A 21,368-nucleotide genomic window follows, 5' to 3' on the forward strand; every position below is an offset into this window, starting at 1 on the left:
ACTCTTATTAAATAAATGGAAGAACATAGCTTTGGAGAAAAGAGAGAACTTGGTTTACACAAAATTACTTAAATCCTCTGAGCCTTGGTTCCTTTGTCTATCAAATGCACAGGTCTTATAGAGTTACTGTAACATTAAGTAAAATATTGTTTGCAAAGGGACTGTCAAATAGTAGGTCCTCAATAAATAGCAATTCCCATTCTATTTTGGTAGAAAAGAACTTTTTTTTTCCTCTGACAATACACTGCATTAAGAGCTCTTGCTCTGTCCAAAAGAGTTTTCTTTCATTTTGTCTCTAAAAATTTTCCTAATACCTCATAATTCTAGACTCCAATAGCCAAGCATGTTATCTGGTAGGGGACACTGATGGTTGCCTACCCAATATCCATTCCTTGTTTCCTAAGAGCCAAAGTTTTATTCAGGTGTGATCCCAGATTCAACAGGGAATTCTGATTCATTTAAGTCAATCCCCTACTGGCTTACTGATCTGCAGATGGGGATGTGGCATTAGTTGGTCTAATCAGGCCAAAGGGAAGGACATAACTCTAATTGCCAATAGCAGCCATCTTATGACCCCAAAAAGACCCAGCCGTAGAGGAGAAGCCGACATCAAGGATAACAGAATGAACTAGGAATAGAAAGTTGGACCTTGATGTGATCACTGAGCTATTGATTATAAAGTACCCGGAATCACTTTGATAACTTGTGAAATAATAAATTTCCTTACTGTTAAGCCAGTCCATTCCTTGTTTGGGTAATTCAAACAAGCCATGTAGGAAAAAGAAATAAACTAGGATTTTCTAATGGCCCAGGGCCATGAACAGCTGAAAGCTTTCTAAACAACTCAGTGATACATCTTATTAAAAATCACATTTACTGACATTGTCTTATTCTGATCTGCTTTATTTTTGAGAGCAAAATATTGTTGTGTCGCATATTGCTTTGTATTAACTGTAAATCTTGGGTTTCTTTGTACCAGTCTTTTAAATGTTCATGTGACTGATATGTTATATGATTGATACGATTTTTTTCAAAAGTAAAAAGCATCTCCTCAATGTCTCTTGGGCATGCCAATGGGAAAATGAAAACAAAAAGGCAAGGACTTAATGGGTACCTCTAATGATTGAAGTGTTTGAAACCGCAGCATGTCAAACTGACTTCAGAATCCAGAAAGCTCCTGTAAAGAAACTCAGAATACTATGGAAAAATGTAATACCCAAAGCTGTTCAACGTCAACAAATTTAGGATTTCAAACTAAGAATAAAGTGTAAAAAGATGCAAATACTTCTGTCACAGGTTAATATTTCAATTAAACTAAAGAATGTTTAAAAGCGCTAAGTATACTTAGCCTTAAGCTCATTCCTTTCAAACAAGAGAGGCAAGGCACAGTATATTTTTTATTCTGTGTTGAAAATGTACAAAATATCCCCACTTCCCTTGAGAAAGAGTATATCTAAAATACACTTTGATGAACAGAGTATTAAAACATTATATGATACCATAGAAGTGAACACAAATACATTTTCTCCAAAATTTCAATAGTCTAAAGAATATATAAGCATTGATAATGTGAAGGAAAATGGATTTATTTTTAAATTCAAAATTCTCCTTGTAGAGGTGAAAAAGTAATCAGGTTACCACCAAAAGAAATGTGTCTGGCATGCTCTTGATGTCTCCTCTCCAGCTGAGTAAATGGATTACTGCACTGTAGACCTGGCTGGAGAACAAATCCAGAGAAGTCAGTAAAGTATCCATCACGAGTTTCACCAAGTAATTCTTCAACATTGCTATAGTAAATTAATAACATAAATAAACCGGGTGCGGTGGTGCACACCTGTAGTCCCAGCTACTCGGGAGGCTGAGGTGGTAGGATCACTTGAACCCAGGACTTCAAGACCAGCCCGAGCAACATAGCAAGATCCCATCTCAAAAACAAACAAAAAGAAACATGTAAATATTTTCCCTATATAACAATAAAATTATAAACAACAACGATTATGCTAACTTTCCAGCAGATCTTATTTCAAATGTATAGTTTTTTTTTTAAATTGGAAAGGTATATTCAGAATATATGTATAAAAATGTGAATAATATGTAAATGGACTCAACCAGTGTATGCAGAATGAATAAAACTGAGGCCATATCTTAAGCCACTTACACAGATTCCATAAATCCTAAACCATATAATAGCACTTAATAGCCCTTTTACTACTGTGTGATCCTGCTGGGATCTTTTTACTCCCTCAAGCACTGCTTCAAGTTCAAATTATGCTACTGGGGCAAGCAATAATTTGGGTCTAAAATAGACATCTAAATATTAATATTTACAGAAGTGAAAAAAATCAGACTAAATGATAAGGTACTAAGATCTATCAATGAGAAAACATAATTGTGATGTACTTTTAATCACATTACTAATATATTAAAATATTATGATTTGGTAATCTCTGGATTTACTTATAACAACATATATTCTCAGAATCAATCATTCAGAGTTTGATCTGGGAACAGGGTTAAATCAGGTTTACATAAGTTGGCCTTATTCTAAAAGCCCTGATCCTCTAGGTCTCAGTGTATGATTAAAGAAGGCTAAAACCAAGAAAGAATGGTATGCGGGTCACAGTAACACATTTTATTCTGCTCCTGAGACACAGGACAGCCCAGGGCCTGACCACAAAAAAGGCAGCTTTGAAAAATAATGAAAGCCAAGATACACAAGGGTCTTTAAGGAATTCATGGCTTATGGAAGCTAAGTATTTGCCAGGTTTCATGAAGTTAACAAAAACTGTGGTTGTTTGATCCTATATTTGCTTTATGAATGAATTTCTTATATTCTGAGATTAAAGAAGAATAAAACCAAGGCCATTTTCTGATCTACTGTAGTAGTTAGTCTTGGAAAATTCCAAGGTAAGGCTGTAAACCAGAGGTGTAAACCATAAGAATCACTGATGAAGAAAAAAATGACAAATCCCTACTCCAGATCTTTGAAATAAAAATATCGGCCAGGCACGGTGGCTCACCTGAGGTCAGGAGTTCAAGACAAGCCTGGCCAACATGGTGAAACCCCACATCTCTACTAAAAAATACAAAAATTAGCCAGGCATGGTAGCAGGCACCTGTAACTCCAGCTACTCGGGAGGCTGAGGCAGGAGAACTGCTTGAACCCGGGAGGCAGAGGTTGCAGTGAGCCAAGATCACACCATTGCACTCCAGCCTGGGTGCAAGAGTGAAACTCTGTCTGCAAACAACAAAACAAAACAAAACAAAACAAAACAAAACAAAACAAAACAAAAAAATGTCTGGGATGGGGCTAAAACCAATGCTATATATAAACAGCAGGAAAGAGAGCACTTTTAATTCGTGCCATATCAAAGGTATGAATCGGACAGCTCTACTGAATGTGGAATTTACAGTTAATAAGGAATTAGATTCCTGAAGTTATATTTTTGGAATGCATTCATATTATACCCTGAATAAGAGATGAAATGTAAACACTGTATGCCTATGTGCATCTGTAGCTATATATAAATTAACATGGGAGAGATAAGAGCTTTTACAGAATGCTTCACAAAAGGGCTGTCTGAACTAGATTTAGAGGCAAGAGGTCACCAGAAGTAAAAGCAGGGAAGTAGTCACTTAAAATAGCAGGACATAAATAACCAATGACAACTGAAGGTGGGATAGACATGATTTCCCCAGAATGGCAGAAACTGCCTTATATTTTTCTTGAATCACCTAGAAATATATTCAGACATTCAAGTATCCAGTTTATCAGAGCAAATTTGATAGAAAAACCACATAGAGAAACATATCTTCAGGGTTTAATATTAAAACATATTATATTTTAAGTATATAAACACCAAATTTTTTCTTCATTCTGTGAAAAATAGTGAGTAAGCAAAACAATGACAAGATACACATTTTAAGCCTTGTACACAAATAGAAAAGCAATATTCATTTTATAAAACAAATCTAGAGTATAAAGGGACTTGTCAAATTAAGTTGGAAAACTTACCGAATCAAGAAGGTGGCATTCAGTAGTGAGACTTTTATCAAATAGTACTGAAAAACAACAAAAAAAATTAACTTTTTAAAGAATATTCTCACATTCGAGGGTCTTAGAAATGGACAAAACCTTGAAAAATATGAAAAGTTCCACATATCAAATGCTAAGACAAAAATATAGACCATTTTATGCTATACTTTTTGAAAGTAGTTAAATTTCTTGGTTAAATTCTTATCCTTAACTTTGGTATAAAAGGAGTCTTCTGTAAACAAATCTCATACTTGTAATATTAAAAGTACCCAGAAGATACTGATGAAGAACAGCTGGAAGACATTAAAGGTCTGGCCACGGTTATAACCTTTTGTTTTACCATAGGCCCCAGTTAGGTCAGCTACAGAGTAACTGATGAAAATAGCAGGTGGAACTGGCACACATTATAACAAAAATACAGGAGCCATTTCCTATTGCAGAACCATCACAACAATATAGGTAGAACTAGGCAGTAGGGAAGAAAAATAGGATATTTTGAAGAAAGACTTGGGGATATGTGTTGAAAAGAAGGAGAACTGAAAAAAAGCCCAGCCTGACCAATGTGGTGAAACTCTGTCTCTACCAAAAATACAAAAATTAGCCAGGTGCAGTGGCACGTGGGGAGGCTGAGACAGGAGAATCGCTTCAACCTAGGAGGCGGAGGTTACAGTGAGCTGAGATCACGCGACTGCACTCCAGGTCTGGGCGACAGAGTGAGATTTTGTCTCAAAAAAAAAAAAGCTTGAGGGAATTTTTCTAATTCATGGTCTTCACTAACAGTGAAGGTTCCTAAATAGTTAGCTCTAATGTAAAATGGACCTTATAGGATAATTTATACCTTAATCCAAGTTCCTTTCCTTAATAAAGGCTCATTTAAATATATTTTAAATATCTCACCTGACTGAGAAATTTTAGTTTCCCCTTCTTCTAAGACGCTATTTTGTGAAGCTGTATTTTTTTCAGGGCTACTCATCAAAACATCCTGTGATGTAATCGAAGAATTCAGTTCCATTCCTTCCACAACATCTGAAATTCCTTCTTTTTTGTTAGTATTAATATCATCTGCTACTCCACCAGCAAGAAGAGGCAAACTCACTTCCTCACTGGGTAAACAATCCACCTTCAAGTTTGTCTTATTTACATCCTAGAAGTAAAAATGGCATTAAATTTAATTATCAATTACTTGGAACAAATTTTAAAAGTCTTGTTGCTATTAAATGTAAGAAAAACAGAAGGATGACATCCTGGCCACAGGCTTAAGAACATTATAAATCCTACTATCCTGCTTCTTCAACAATTAGTTCAGATAATATAGAAATAGTATGATTGAAGGCAAGTTTCTCAGCAAGTACCTATACTCTAGCTCAGGGACTGGCAAACATTTTCTGTAAAGGACCAAATAGTAAATATTTTAGGTTTGTGAGCCACAGGGTCTCTGTGATAAGTACTCAACTCTACCACTGTATTGCAAAAGCAGTCAGATAGAATACATAAACAAATATGTGGCTACTGCAATAAAATATGATTTGTAAAAATAGGGGCCAAAGTTTGCTGATTTCTGCTCCAGTTCACTGGTTCCATATTCATCCTGATATGAGTTGAAGAATACAAAATGACACTATGGTTTTAAACGACCCAAATGTCATTGAAACAAGAACCACCATTCTATATGACTGATTTAGATTTCCAATGGAAATTTTGGGGATGGTTTATGAAGTTACATTCTATAATGATATAAACATATGACATACTGGGGGCTATCTAACCACACTGGAATTGTACTTACATGGTTTTCTTCAATTAAATCTGGTAATCCAGGACACTGAGCATCTTCCACTATGCTGTTCCTAAAGAAGAAAAAAAAACAGCATTACACTCATAATTAAACATATTGTTATTGTTTCACTTGTGTTTTGAGTCCATCCTTTATAATGGCAATTAATTTAGGGAATGGATCAAACATGGAGCCTGGCGCAAGATCAGGCCTGATCCAGATAGATTAGTTTTGGACTACAGCTACTGTGGGATGGCCTTATAAACTAAATGCATTCTTCCGCAGAAAGCTCACAAGTTTGTTACCATGGTGGTCAGACAGGCCCAGGTGGCTCTACCAGCAATACTCTGAATCTCAGCCAAATCCAGAGCTATATACTAAAGAAAAGTCAAAAGGAAGGTGACTTCCGGAGACAGAAGCAACAACTCAATTATTGTCTAGCTGGAGTTAGCTACATTTACTTGTTACTTGTTAATCCATGAGCTGGAGTAAAGGTACCTGCTAAGAAACTTGCCTTCAATCATACTATTTCTATAATTTTATCTGAACTAATTGTTCAAAAAGCAGAACAGGAGTTACAATGTTCTTAAGTCTGTTGCTTGTTAACAAGTAAATGTAGCTAACTCCAGCTAGGCAATAACTGAGTTAGAATACAAGGTATTCTAATCCTGAAGTTACTAGCTTGTATCTTATTAGAAAGACCTGTCTTGGCCAGGCGCCTTGGCTCATGCTTGTAATCTCAGCACTTTGGGAGGCCGCGGCAGGTGGATCATGAGGTCAGGAGATTGAGACCATCCTGGCTAACATGGTGAAACCCCGTCTCTACTAAAACTACAAAAAATTAGCTGAGCGTGGTGACACGTGCATGTAGTCCCAGCTACTTGGGAGGCTGAGGCAGGAGAATCACTTGAACCTGGGAGGTGGAGGTTGCAGCGAGCCAAGATCGTGCCACTGCACACCAGCCTGGGCAACAGAGTGACACTCTGTCTCCAAAAAAAAAAAAAAAAAAAAACTATCTCCGTTTCTTCCAAGTTCCTTTTTAAAAAAGATATGCTCTATTTTTCTAGTGTCCAGCTTTACTTTGCCTTTATTGCACAAAGTTGCTTATTTGTATGATGCCCTTTGAGGGCGTTTTGAGGAATCTAAAACATTTTTAAAGAGTACTTATGGCCGGGCGCGGCGGCTCAAGCCTGTAATCCCAGCACTTTGGGAGGCCGAGACGGGCGGATCACGAGGTCAGGAGATCGAGACCATCCTGGCTAACACAGTGAAACCCCTGTCTCTACTTAAAAAAAAAAAAATACAAAAAACTAGCCGGGCGAGGTGGTGGGCGCCTGTAGTCTCAGCTACTCCGGAGGCTGAGGCAGGAGAATGGCGTAAACCCGGGAGGCGGAGCTTGCAGTGAGCTGAGATCCGGCCAGTGCACTCCAGCCTGGGCGACTGAGCAAGACTCCGTCTCAAAAAAAAAAAAAAAAAAGAAGGGTACTTATAATATGACTCAAATGCAATTATGAAGCTTATTAGCAAACAATAGTAAACTACAAGATATACAAAGTAGGCCCAGCACGATGGCTCATGCCTGTAATTCCAGCACTTTGGGAGGCCAAGGCTGGCAGATCATGAGATCAAGAGATCGATACCATCCTGGCCAACATGGTGAAATCTCATCTCTACTACAAATAGAAAAATTAGCTGGGCATGGTGGCACGTGCCTGTAGTCCTAGCTACTTGGGAGGCTGAGGCAGAAGAATCGCTTGAACCTGGGAGGCAGAGGTTGCAGTGAGCCAAGATCGTACCACTGCACTCCAGCCTAGGTAACAGAGTGACACGCAGCCTCCAAACAAACAAACAAAACCTAGAATCATATCTAGCCAATAATAATTGTTCAGTACACATTAACTCCCCTTTCAACATGCTCTGCCATCTGTCAAGACAACAATCTCAAGGTACTTTCTACAAAGGCTGGTAAAAAGTGTCTATCTCTCAACCACCTTGGGGAGGCATTAGCATTGCTGCTTTGTAGATGATGAAAGTGAAGCTAAAGAGAATTAATTATTCGCCCCAAAGTTGCATAGCTAGTAAGTCACAGAGCTCTTCTCAGCTCAGAACTGTTGAGCAGTACGTTTAGCACCAAAGGATACCATATTGCTTCTTTTCTTCTTAGTGCCACAGAATTTACTGATCTAAATGTAACCATTTAGTATCCTGAAATCTTAAGCTTTAGTTTTCTCTATAAAAAGGGAGTACTGCCTATATGTTGCAGAGTCATTATGAAATTTATTAACAATATATGTCTGGCACCTTTTACCATCTTAACAATCTGAAATGGCATTTAATATCAGCAACTGTTAAACTCTTATTAACATGTTAAAGAAATACCTGCTTTCAGGAATATTCAAAAACAAAGTCGTCTTCACATGTTCACTTTTAGTATTCTGAGGACTGGCACTTTCTGGTGACGTAGTTTGTCGTGGAAGGCCCATCTCATTTCTACTCTGAGATACAGCTTTGCTGACAGACTTAGGTGTTCTAAGTCTTTGAGAAGGGCCTTCAGAAGAGACAGAAATTCCTAGAAGATGAGAGAAATCGCCTCAATACCAAATAGTTCTTTTACTTTTCATAACTAGGAATACACTGAAAATCCTATCAGCCTCTTTCTCCTGTCAAATAATGTCTGTTAAAGACAAATGCCTGGGACTTTCTGTTTAAGACAGTATTGAAATGCATATCAGATGCTGCTTCCATTTGACGTCCCACTACTTTTACATGAACAGAGATAATTTTGTTGTTGTTGTTGTTGAGACAGAGTCTCACTCTGTCATCCTGGCTGGACAGGCTAGAGTGCAGTGGTGTGATCTCTCGGCTCACTGCAACCTCTGCCTCCCAGCTTCAAGTGATTCTCCTGTCTCAGTCTCCCCAGTAGCTGGGACTACAGATGCATGCCACCATGACTGGCTAATTTTTGTATTTTTAGTAGAGATGAGGTTTCACCATGTTGGCCAGGCTGATCTCAAACTCCTGACCTCAGGTGATCCACCTGCCTCGGACTCCCAAAGTGCTGGGATTATAGGTGTGACCCACTGTGCCGGGCCTGAACAGAGATAATTTTTTTTTTTTTTTGGAGATAGAGTTTCATTCTTGTCGCCCAGGCTGGAGTGCAATGGCACGATCTTGGCTCACTGCAACCTCCGCCTCCTGGGTTCAAGCAATTCTCCTGTCTCAGCCTCCCGAGTAGCTGGGATTACAGGCACCTGCCACCACGCCTGGCTAATTTTTTGTATTTTTAGTAGAGATGAGGTTTCATTCACCATGTTGGTCAGGCTCGTCTCGAACTCCTGACCTCAGGTGATCCATCCGCCTCAGCCTCCCAAAGTACTGGGATTACAGGCGTGAGCCACCGTGCCTGGCCAGAGATAATCTTAAAAAGCAGAACTCTACAAGGACAAAGGAAACTAAAGAAGAGACAGCAACAATAACAACATTTTGGAAGCTATAATGTAGATTGTTGAGTGGGACTTAGACTCAAGAAAACAAATTCTAAGCCACCAATCAAGAAAAAAGAGAATCAATCCAATTTCTAGCACATAACCCCTCAAAATAACTGGTGGCTCTAAGTACCTCTGCAAGTGGAGATGAAAATGGAGCTAAACACAGAAGGAATGGCTCAAAGTCAGTTTAAATAAGGAGAGCTCAGATTCCTTTCCTCATTCTGCACAGCAAAGCAACTGTCATTACCCACCCCCATCACCAAAAACAGAAGCGTCTCTAGTTTAGAGGATACCAGATACAGTTGAGAGACAGGGTACTGCATGGAAAATAAGGGAAATAAGTGAATATTTACACATAAAATGTTGAGACACTTAGCTTTCTTCCCCCACATGGCTCCTGAAAGACTGGCAACCAGAATGATACCTTCCAGGAAGCAGATGGAAAGCATCTTCTCTGGGGAATCTGAGTAGACTATGAGAAAAGTCTTAAATGCAGTGACGTGTAGGTTCCCAGCATAATGGCCCCGCTAACAGTAGGGCCCCACAGTAAAGGTCCTACCCATGTGCAGAGAGTTTCCAGTCAGCTTTTTAGTGCCCTATTCTTAACCATGTGCAGGCAGTGAGAGTTCACCCGATTCCTGAGGAAAGCCTCTAATACAAGAGACAGGAACCAAAAACAACTAGACGAAAGTACCCTGAAACAAACACTGTCTATAGTGGATGAAGAAAACATAAAAGCTATCATTAATATCCTTGGAAAGATAAAACAATGCACTTATGAAACAAGTGCAGAATGCTATAAAATGAACATTTGGAGAGTAAGAAAGGGCTCTTGGGAATTAAAAACATGATAGCCAGCATGAAAATTGAGGAAATCTCCAGGAAATAGAAGAAAACAGTAAGTACAGGAAAGAAAGATTAAAAAGTCTACCAGAAGAAAAATGTGTTTTCAGAAAAGATCAAACCTTGTCAAGAGAGATGGTGGTAAACAACAAAAGACTCCAGTAAGAATTGAAAGTAGTTGCTTCTAGGGGCTGGCAAATGGAATGAAAAGGGCTTCCTCAGGGACTACTGTTTTGTAATTAGCCTCATATAAACTATGTGTTCTGTAACAATTTTAAAAGACCAATTTTTGCCATAAACCTTAATCTCCCTATCTTTAAGGACTGAGTTGAGTATGCGAAAGAACAGAATGATGAGCTCATGGCTGTAAAAACCACGAAGATCCTTGACAAGTAGTAGAATGGGGCCACGTTATTAGCAGCAGTGAGAGATTCCTGGGTATCCAGGGAGTATAGCTGCTTAAGGAAACAAACAAAAGTGCAACAGATTTGATACCTAAACCAACAAGAAAGTTATAATATACTTGAGGATCACTGTAAATATCAGATAGCAAGTATTAGAGAACAATTTAGGTTTATTTTGAAAAAACTTCCTGGTGGACATCTATGGCTTATAAATAATTTCAACTGAGATAAATTCAATTCAAGAAAAATAGTCTGTGAAAAAAAGCTATTGACAAATACAATTAGAAAATCATAAAAAAAATGATTTCCTGAAGTATTAAAAACTGCTTTTACTGGAATATTTTTAAATTAGAAAATTAGTACATTTATTGCCTCTCAAAAAGATTTGAGCAAAAGTTTTAATACAAATGCAAACAAAACCAAACCCACTTTGCATAAACTTCCTTTTAGTTTTTAGAGATAGAGTCTTGCTCTGTCACTAAGGCTAGAGTGCAGGGGCACAATCATAACTCGCTGTAACCTTGAACTCCTGGGCTCAAGTGATCCTCCTGCCCCCGCCTCCCGAGTATGTGGACTACAGGCATGTACCACCGGGCTCGGTTAATTTTTTATTTTGTAGAGAGGGGCTCTCGCTAAATTGCCCAGGCTGGTCTCAAACTCTTAGCTTCAAATGATCCTCCTGCCTTGGTCTCTCAAAGTACTGGGATTATAGGCATGAACCAACACACACAGCACATAAGCTTCATTTTAAAGCACAGCTAGAGAAGTGTGATAGCTGGATGCTCAAGTTTCCTTTGCAGTTTAAACTCTAACCAAACTTCCAACTGACCTGAAGAAAATCACTTTACTTCTTCATGCTTCTGTCACTTCTCTTACCTCTTGGGATCCTGTGACCTTTCTCATAGACTGTAGGGTTACATGGTAATTACATTACAGATGTGAAATTACTTAGAAAGTAGAAAAGCAATCTTAGAAGACATATTGCACTTAAACTAATCTGATCATACCCATCAAAATGTGATTTACATGTGTTTGTGAGTGAGCGTAGTCTATTTTCTAAAAATCACATAAAAACTTACGTCTCTTAATGTAAAAACTATTTTTCACCTTACACAAGCCCCTATCTATCCCAAATATTTCTCTTAAGTAGTCTCAGGAAAAAACAACAACAACAACAACAAAAACCAAATACAACAACTAACCTGAGAATGATTTAATAGGACTTTCAACTCTGAAAAATCCAGCATCAAATACTATTTTATCAACTTCCTTTGGTATCACAGAGGCTGCTGTTTCAGCATGTTCTTCCTGCTTAATTCTCTCTCTCATTGCATTTTTTATGGCAGCTAGGCGATTTCTCGCTGCAATTCTTCCAGCATCATCCTGTTTTGGTTTACTCGCTATACCTGAGACAACTTTTTTCTGCAAAGAGAAACTGACATATAGTAAAGCTGCCCATTACCATCTTATAAGAAAAACACACAACAAACACAAATTATCACTTAAAAATTTAATTTTAAAAAATAAAATATACATAAAATATTTCACATTCATCATGTATTTATCAAGTTCCTAGTATGTGCTAAAAGGGTGAAAAGGTAAAGGACACAGTGGCTGCCCTCAAGGAGTTTGCAGCTTAGTGGAAGATCTGGGAAGTAAAGTAAGAAGGATAAATGTCCCGTTAGAAATAAATGTAGGGGCATCCTTCAGATTACAACCACGACACCCCCCTCCAAAAAAAAAAAAAGAAAAAACAAAAAAAAAAGTAAAGAAAGAAAAAAAGCAAAACATTAAAAGAAAATAAATAAGGATGACATCTAAACCAATCTTCAGACATCAGGAAAGGTTGTAGGAAGTAGCACCTATGCTGAAACCACACTTCATCAAACTAAAAGATGCGGTTAGGCAAGGTCTAGAGAGATGTTTCCAAAGCCAGAAATGAAAGAAAGCAAAGTGGAGTTAAACAATAGCTAGATTATAAAATCACCTGCATGTAAGTTTTAAGAAAATCACATTTACACAAAGGACAAAGGAATAGAGAGTTATTAGTGATTTTTAAGCAGAAGATTAACATTATCAAGCTGGTGTTTTAGAAAGATCACTCAGACTAAGGAGTAAGAGATGAAAAAAGTGGATAGATTCAACAGATATTTGAAAGGTAGAATTGAGAGGACTTACTCATCTATTGGATGTCTGTGGGGTGGAGATGGTGAAATAAAGAAAGCAAAGGACCAAAAGAGATACTGAGACTTCTATCTTGAACACCTGGTGGGATGGTAACAGCATTAGGAGACAGGGCAACATTGGTGTGTGTGGAGATGCTGTCAGTTTGGGATATATTGATTTTTAAGGTATATTGAGTCATGATATATAGAATTAGAGCTTAGTAAGTATGGTCTGCAATACAGACTTGGGAATCATCACAGGTTGGGTAAGATTGCACAGAAAAATTATGGAAGGAAAGAAGAGAGTAGAGGTAGGAATTCTAAGTATCAAAAACATTTAAGGGATAAATGGAAAACGAATATGCAAACATGACTGAAGAATAGACAAAGAAGTAGAAAGGAAATATAATTTCAAAAACAAGGAAGTAGGTCAGGTGTGGTGACTCACGCCTGTAATCCCAGCACTTTGGGAGGCTGAGGCGGGTGGATCACTTGAGGACAGGAGTTCCAGACCAGCCTGGCCAACATAGAGAAACACCAGCTCCACTAAAAATACAAAAAATTAGCTGGGCATGGTGGCACATGCCTGTAGTCCCAGCTACTCAGGAGGCTGAGATGGGAGATCGCTTGAACCTGGGAGGCAGAGGTTGCAGTGAGTCGAGATGGTGCTACTGTACTCCAGCCTGGGCAACACAGCAAGACTATCTCACAAAAGTAGACCATATTTAATACTGCAGAAAAGTTAGATTTATTTACTTATTTACTTATTTATTTATTTTATTTTTGAGACAGAGTCTTGATCTGTCGCCCAGGCTGAAGTGCAGTGGCATGATCTCGGTTCACCATAACCTCTGCCTCCTGGGTTCAAGTGATTCTCCTACCTCAAACTCCTGAGTAGCTGGGATTATTGGCGCCCGCCACCATGCCTGGCTAATTTTTTATTTTTAGTAGAGACAGGGTTTCACCATGTTGGCCAGGCTAATCTCAAACTGACCTCAGGTGATCTGCCTCCCTCAGCCTCCCAAAGTGCTGGGATTACAGGCTTGAGCCACCACGCCTGGCCTAGAAAGGTTAGATTTTAAAATTAAGTACCTAATAACTTAAGCAACTAGTGGATTAATAATTTAGATAACTATTCTAAAGTTATAGAGGGGGTAAAACTGAATTGCAATGAGTTGGAGAAATAAAGGAACAAAAATAATTGAGTATAGACAACATTTTAGGATGCTTGTCAGTGACTGGGAAGAAAGAGAAAAATGGGGGTATACAAGCAATTAAAGGGAGAAGCAGACACCACAGGTTTCTTTGTTTTAATGTAAACAATGATAAGACAAACATGTTTAAAAACTGATGGAAAAAAGGGGGAAGGGAAAACAAGACTAACTGATGGAATGAGGGATTAATAAGTAAGAGGTAGTAGGGAGTGGTATCCAAGTATAGTATAAAAGATTAGCTTTACTTTGTTTGATTATCTTAACAGTAGCCTATAAAATAAAGTAGGAGAGAGACACCTGGTGATAGCAGGCAGAATTACAAATCTCTCTAGGACACAGCCATGATCTGCATCACTGATGATATTAATATTTCCAGGACTAAATCCTTAATAAGAAATGCCCACAGTAGCTTTAATAATGAAGTAGCATCCTTCACTATTTATAGTTTTGAAATCCATTCAATCAATTTAGTTACTGTCCTCAGGGTCCTTGTCGTGAGACTTTATTAGTAAAAAAAAATTTTTTTGAGATGGAGTTTTGCTCGTTGCCCAGGCTGGAGTGCAACGGTGTGATCTCAGCTCACCACAACCTCTGCCTCCCAGGGTCAAGCGATTCTCCTGCCTCAGCCTCCCGAGTTGCTGGGATTATAGGCATGAGCCACCTTGCCCAGCTAATTTTTGTATTTTTGGTAGAGACAGGGTTTCTCCGTGATGGTCAAGCTGGTTTGAACTCCAAACCTCAGGTGATCTGCCCACCTCAGCTGCCCAAAGTGCTGGGATTACAGATGTGAGCCACTGCGCCTGGCCTAGTAAAATATTTTTTAAGGCCGAGCACAGTGGCTTATGCCTGTAATCCCAGCACTTTGGAGGCTGAGGCAGGAGAATCACTTGAACTCAGGAGGTGGAGGTTGTGGTGAACCAAGGTCATGCCACTGCACTACAGCCTGTGCAACAAGAGCGAAACTGTCTCAAAAAAAAAAAAAAAGTTTAAACATAAGGTTTAAAAAAAAAACCAAACACTTTAACAAGTTAAACTCCTAAGATAGGATTCAAGAGAGTTTTTATTTGGATTACATAGTATAATAAAATACCAATCTAGACAAGCTGAGTTTATAACTACAAGCATTTTTCTCATATCATTAAAAAAAACTGAATGCTTAGTTTGAAAAGTGTGCACCCAAACCAAAAACTTTGAATTCAAAAACATTACTAGAAAGATAATTACTAGAAACAAATAAGAACAAAATCTATCATGTTAACAAAGCAACAAGGATAACAGCTTCCATTTCATATAACTGTTGTAAGGATTAAGTTAATATATATAAAGTACTTGGAATATTTGGCACATACTAAGCATTATATAAATTACCTACTACTACTATAACAAAATGTGTAAGTACAGTTTAAAGAATAAAACCAACACTCATATATCCACTATGTGGTAACTTAGAAGCCCTCTGGGTACCCCAATTCAATTACAGCCCCTCCTTCTCTCTAGACATAACTATCCTAAATTTTATGTTGATCGATTTGCTTGCTCTTTCTTCAAAGGCAATCAATACACTGTAAGCAATATACAGACTTAACTTTGTAAAATGATGAGAAATCTGAAGTTAAATGTTTTTAAAACTTAAAAACAACAAATAGAAGAATCTATATTAGAAATCTGGATGTATGTAGAACAGTTCCTTAACTAGAAAAAAAAAATTTGGATATAAAACCCACAAACTTACCCTAAAGACATTTTTGTTCATATTATTATTCATATTATTATTGACTTGCCACCCAGATTCCTCAAGTTTGATCAGATTGTTGAATTTGTGGATTACATCTTCTATCTGTTAATAAATAAAGCACAAATTTAACAGATTAATGATAGCCACATTAAAGTTATAAACTAATGAGTTGAAGACTAAAAAATAAAAATGGCGATTCAGAAATCGCCAGTTATTAAGTCCAGTTATTAAAACTGGACTGAGTCATTCTCAATTTAATGTTCAAATCAAGAATTTTTATGGTAAAGTTTTTCATTATCTTTCGTCTTACAAACCTCCAAAATCTACATAAAGAATATCATATATGAATAACTCTCCTAGATTATTTTTTACTAAAATGCTAAAATGGTAGAAAATACATCCTAAATGTTTTTGTTTCTTAAATTACACAATGTGAACACAATCCAATTTCTTTTTATTTATCCATTCCTCCACTGAAGGACATCTTGGTTGCTTCCATGTTTTGGCAATTATGAATAAAGCTGCTATACTGCTAAAAACATCCGTGTGCAGGTTTTTATATGGACATAAGTTTTCAACTCATTTGGAGCGCAATTGCTGGATCGTATGGTAGGAGTATGTTTAGTTTTGCAAGTGACTGCCAAACTGTCTTCTAAAGTGGATACAACATTTTGCATTCCCATAGGCAATGAATGGAAAGTTCGTATTGCTCCATACCCTCCCCAGCATTTGCTGTTGGCAGTGTTTTAAATTTTCACTGTTCCCTAGTAGGTATGTGGTAGTATCTGTTGTTTTGATTTGCAGTTCCCTAATGACATATGATGTTGAGCATCTTTTCATATGCGTATTTACCATCTGTATATCTTCCATGGTGAGTTAACAGTTCAGGTCTTTTGCCCATTTTTAATTGAGTTGTTCATTTCCTTATTCCTGGGTTTTAAGAGCTCTTTGTGTCTTTTGAATAATAGTCTTATCAGATACATCTTTTGCAAATATTTTCTCCCAATCTGTGCCATTTCCCATTTTCTTGACATAATCTCATTTTAAAAGATACAAGTATATTTAATAGGATGGAAATATAATCTCCATCTTTCTGATACTTCCAGTCTCCTACAAAGAGTTAGTTACTGTCAACAGTTTGGTAACCATGCTTTGAGTTTCCACGTTATGCACTTATACACACACATCCTCTCAGCTTTGCTCTCCCTTAAAAATATGTAAATGTCTGTAGGCACTGTGGCACATGCCTATAATCCAAGCTACTTGGGAGGGTGAGGCAGGGGGATTGCTTGAACCCAGAAGGTCAAGACTAGCCCGGGCAACAAGTGAGACCCCATCTCAAAGGAGAAAAAAAAAAAAAAAAAAAGTAAATGTCAAAATGACTCAGATTTACACTCATGACCAACTGATTTTCAACAAAGATGCCAATACAATTCAATGGGGAAAAGATAGTCTTTTCAACCAGCAGTGCTTGGAAAATTGGTTATCCACAAGCAAAAGGACGAATTTAGACTCACAATCTCGTACCATATACAAAAACTAACCAAATGGATCATAGACTAAACTGTAAGTACTAAAATCATAAGACTGTTAGAAGAAAACACAGGAGAAAATCTTTATGACTTGTGGTTAGGTAAGAGTTCTTAGATATGGTGTCAAAATCACAACACAAAAGAAAAAAAAAAATCTGGCCGGATGCAGTGGCGCACCCCTGTAATCCCAGCACTTTGGGAGGCCAAGGCGGGTGGATCAGTTGAGGTCAAGAGTTCAAGACCAGCTCAGCCAACATGGTGAAATCCCATCTTTACTAAAAATATAAAAATTAGCCGGGCATGGTGGCATATGCCTGTAATCCCAGCTACCTGGGAGGCTGAGGCATGAGAATTGCTTGAACTTGGAAGGCAGAGGCTGCAGTGAGCTGAGATCACACCACTGCACTCCAGTCTGGGTGACAGAGTAAGACTCCAACTCAAAAAAAAAAAAAAAAAAAAAAATTGAAAAATTTAACTTTAACAAAAAAAAAAAAAAAAAGGCACTTCAAAAGATACCATTAAGAGGATTAAAAGTCGAGCTATAAACTCAAAGAACATTTGCAAATAATATTTCTCATAAGGGGCTTGTATCCAGAATATATAAAGAATACTTAAAACTCAATAATAAAGACAATCAAATTTAAAAATGGGTGCAAAAGATTTACACAGACATTTCAGTAGAAGATACATGAATGGTGAATAAGCTCACAAAAAGATACTTAACATCATTACTCATTAGAGAAATTCAAATCAAAACTACAATGAGGTCAGGCATGGTGACACCTGTAATCCGAGCACTTTGGGAGGCAGAGGAGGGTGGATTGCTTGAGTTCCGGAGTAAGACCTGGTACCTGGGTAACATGGTGAGACCCTACCTCTAAAAAAAATACAAAAATTAGCCAATCATGGTGGCACATGCCTGTAGTCTCAGCTACTTGGGAGGCTGAAGCAGGAGGGTTGTTTGAGCCCAGGAATTGGAGGTCGCAATGAGGTGAGATTGTGCCAATGCACTCCTGCCTAGGTGACAGAGTGAGAAGGACTCAAAAAACAAAAACCAAAAAAACCCTACAATGAGATACCTCATACCCACTAGGATGGCTATGCAACAGTTCCCCCTTATCTTCAAGGAATCTGTTCCGAGGGGATGCCTGAAATGCAGATAGTACTGAACCCTATATATGTTTTTTTCTATACATACATACCTATGACAAAGTTTCATTTCTAAATTAGGCATAGAGATTAGCAATGATAATCAACAATAAAATAGAACAATTAAAACAATATTCTGTAATAAGTTATGTGAATGTGGTCTCTCCTCCCTGCCAAATATCTTATTGTACTATACCTCAGGTAACTAAAACCACAGAAAGCAAGACTGCTGATAAGAGGGGACACTACTGTAATAAAAAAGACTGACAATAACAAGTATTAGTGAGGATGTAGAAAAACAGAACACTCATACATTGTTGGTGGGACTGAAAATGGTATAATCACTTTGGAAAATAGTTTGGGCAGTTTCTTAAAAAGTTAAACATAAATTTACAATATGACCTAGCAATATCTAGGTATCTGCCCAAGAGAAATTTAAAAAGATACGTCTACACTAAGATTCGTGTGGAAATATTCACAGATTCTTAATAATCACCAAAAAGTGGAAGCAATCTAAATGTCCATCAACTGATAAATAGTGATATATCCATACAATGGAATACTATTCAGCAATAAAAAGGCATGAAGAACACAGGGCAAGCTACAATATAGATAAAACTCAAAAACATGGTAAGTGAAAGAAGCCAGATGCAAAAGACCACATAAAGTATGATTCTATTTATATGAAATATCCCAAAAAAGGCCAATCTACAGAGACAGTAAATAGATTAGTGGTTGCCTGGGTCTAGGAATAGAAATGGAGATTGACTGCAAACAGGCAGGAGGGATCTTTTTATACTGATGAAAATGTTCTGACCGGGTGTGGTGGCTCACATCTGTAATCCCAGCACTTTGGGAGGCCAAGTGGGTGGATCACTTGAGGTCAGGAGTTCAAGACCAGCCTGACCGACATGGTGAAACCCCGTCTCTACTAAAAATACAAAATTAGCCAGGCACGGTGGCACATTACTGTAATCCCAACTACTTGGGAGACTGAGGCAGGAGAATCGCTTGAACCTGGGAGGCAGAGGTTGCAGTAAACTGAGATCGCGCCATGGCGCTGCAGTCTGGGCAACAAGAGTGAAGCTCCATCTCAGAAAAAAAGTTCTACATTTGGATTGTGGTGATGGTTGCACAACTCTGTAAATTTACTAAAAATGATTGAACTGTACATTTCAAATGAACGAATTTTATATGTAAATTATACCTTAATATAGTTCCTTTGTGTTTAAAAAAAAAAAAAAAAAAGTGCCCCAACTTGAAGTGGCTCCCATCTAAGCCAAAGCTGGGAAATGAGCATCGGTCAAGATAATGACTATAGGCTGGTGTGGTGGCTCAGACCTGTAATCCCAGCAGTTTGGAGGCCAAGGCAGGCAGATCACTTGAGGTCAGGAGTTTGAGACAAGCCTGACCAACATGGTGAACCCCATCTCTACTAAAAATACAAAAATTAGCCGGGCGTGGTGGTGGGCACCTATAATCCCAGTTACTCGGGAGGCTGAGGCAGGAGAATTGCTTGAACCTGGGAGGCAGAGGTTACAGTGAGCCAAGATCACGCCACCGCTCTCCAGCCCGGGTGACAAAGCGAGACTCTATCTCAAAAAAAAAAAAAGACTATAAACAATGAAAACACATCATACTTTTAAATCCACAACTAATGATGATACAAAAATCGCCACAGAATCATATAATCAGAATTGAAGGGTGCTAGGGAACCAACTATTATGAAAACTGGTGAATATATAAAAACTGATCATAAAGTAATGCTTAATTATAACTACATAAACACTATTCATGTCTGGGCTATACAGTTGCTGAGATTCCGTTTCTTTCCTCACAACGTTTTCTTTAGACTTAATAAATGTTTTGCCTTTTGTTTGCTCAGGGTTTTCATTTGGTTTTTTTGAGACAGGGTCTTGCCTGTTTCTGGGAATGGAGCCCACTCCTCTTTTCTTGGGTAACTCCCTCATCTTTGTGAGGGACATTCTCAGTTTCCTGAGAAAGGGTACATGGAAGGAGGTGAACTTTGAGATCTTGTGTGTCTGAAAAGTGCCTTTCCACCCTCATACTTGATTGGTTCAATATAGAACTCCAGGCTGGAAGTTAATTTCCCTCAGAATTTTCAGAGTATTGTTCTAGTTCATAATATTGCTGTTGAGAGATCAATGCTACTCTAACCCTTGATGCTTTGTATAAAATTTGTTTTCTTTCCCTGGATGCTTTAGCCTACCCTCTTTATCCCAAGAGTTATATAACGGTATTTAATGATGTAAGTTGCTGTGGGTCTACTCTGATTCTCAGTGCTAAACACTCAACGGGCTCCTTCATTGTTCAGTTCCTCCCCAGTTTTTTTTTTTTTTTCTGTTCTCTTTTTCTGGAATTTCTATAATTTGGCTATATTTCCTGGACTGGTCCATGTAATTTTCTTATCTAAGCTCTTCTGTCTTACAGCTTGTACTACAGGCATGTGCAACCATACCTGGCTAAATTTATTTTCTGTAGAGACGGGCTCTCACTATGTTGCGCAGGTTGGTCGTGAACTCCTGGGCTCAAGTGATCCTCCCACCTCAGCCTCCCAAAGTACTAGGATTACAGGCTTGAGCCACTGTGCCTGGCTGAGATTTCCTTAACTTCATATTCTACCTATTGTATCTTACATTTCTGTTCTCATATTGCTTAACTTCAAAAAGCTATTTATTCTCTGAATGTTAACAGGTATTTTTACTTGACAGATGAAATGTCTGGTCTCTTTGAGAATATGAATACTTGCATTTAAAAGTCCACCCAAATAGCTTTCTTCCTAGATGTTTGCTTTGGCCTTTTTCTTTTAGCTTTGAAGCTTGTTTCGATGTCTATTGTTGACTGTTGGTTCTTGAAATGCTATTTTATATGCTTATTTCTAAAATAAGTTCAAAAAGCTGGAGTCATCTTCCCCCATACCTTTATGGATCTTCCTAGTAATTTCTTTTATCACAGCACTTTCTACATTAGAATTATATTTTGTATCTCAGTCACTAATCAAATTACA

The 21,368-nt window shown here is 37.9% G+C and overlaps 1 protein-coding gene across 2 annotated transcripts in view; it reads right to left on the reverse strand.

The window, feature by feature from the left end:
- Positions 1-1,384: 1,384 nt before the first annotated feature.
- Positions 1,385-21,368, reverse strand: part of DLGAP5 (DLG associated protein 5) — a 41,694-nt gene continuing 21,710 nt past the window's right edge. The window contains exons 13-20 of one of the 2 annotated variants that reach the window (XM_037984010.2): positions 15,657-15,761; positions 11,748-11,967; positions 8,190-8,379; positions 5,823-5,883; positions 4,934-5,180; positions 4,016-4,062; positions 1,835-1,925; positions 1,385-1,717 (exon numbers count right to left, since the gene is read on the reverse strand). In XM_037984010.2, coding sequence (XP_037839938.2) covers positions 1,698-1,717; positions 1,835-1,925; positions 4,016-4,062; positions 4,934-5,180; positions 5,823-5,883; positions 8,190-8,379; positions 11,748-11,967; positions 15,657-15,761 — 981 coding nt within the window. In that variant the 3' untranslated portion in view covers positions 1,385-1,697. The remainder of the gene's footprint in view (positions 1,718-1,834; positions 1,926-4,015; positions 4,063-4,933; positions 5,181-5,822; positions 5,884-8,189; positions 8,380-11,747; positions 11,968-15,656; positions 15,762-21,368) is intronic. The other variant, XM_037984008.2, reaches the window with a different exon arrangement.

Source organism: Chlorocebus sabaeus, chromosome 24 (assembly GCF_047675955.1).
Source record: "Chlorocebus sabaeus isolate Y175 chromosome 24, mChlSab1.0.hap1, whole genome shotgun sequence".
NCBI classification, from domain to species: Eukaryota; Metazoa; Chordata; class Mammalia; order Primates; family Cercopithecidae; genus Chlorocebus; species Chlorocebus sabaeus.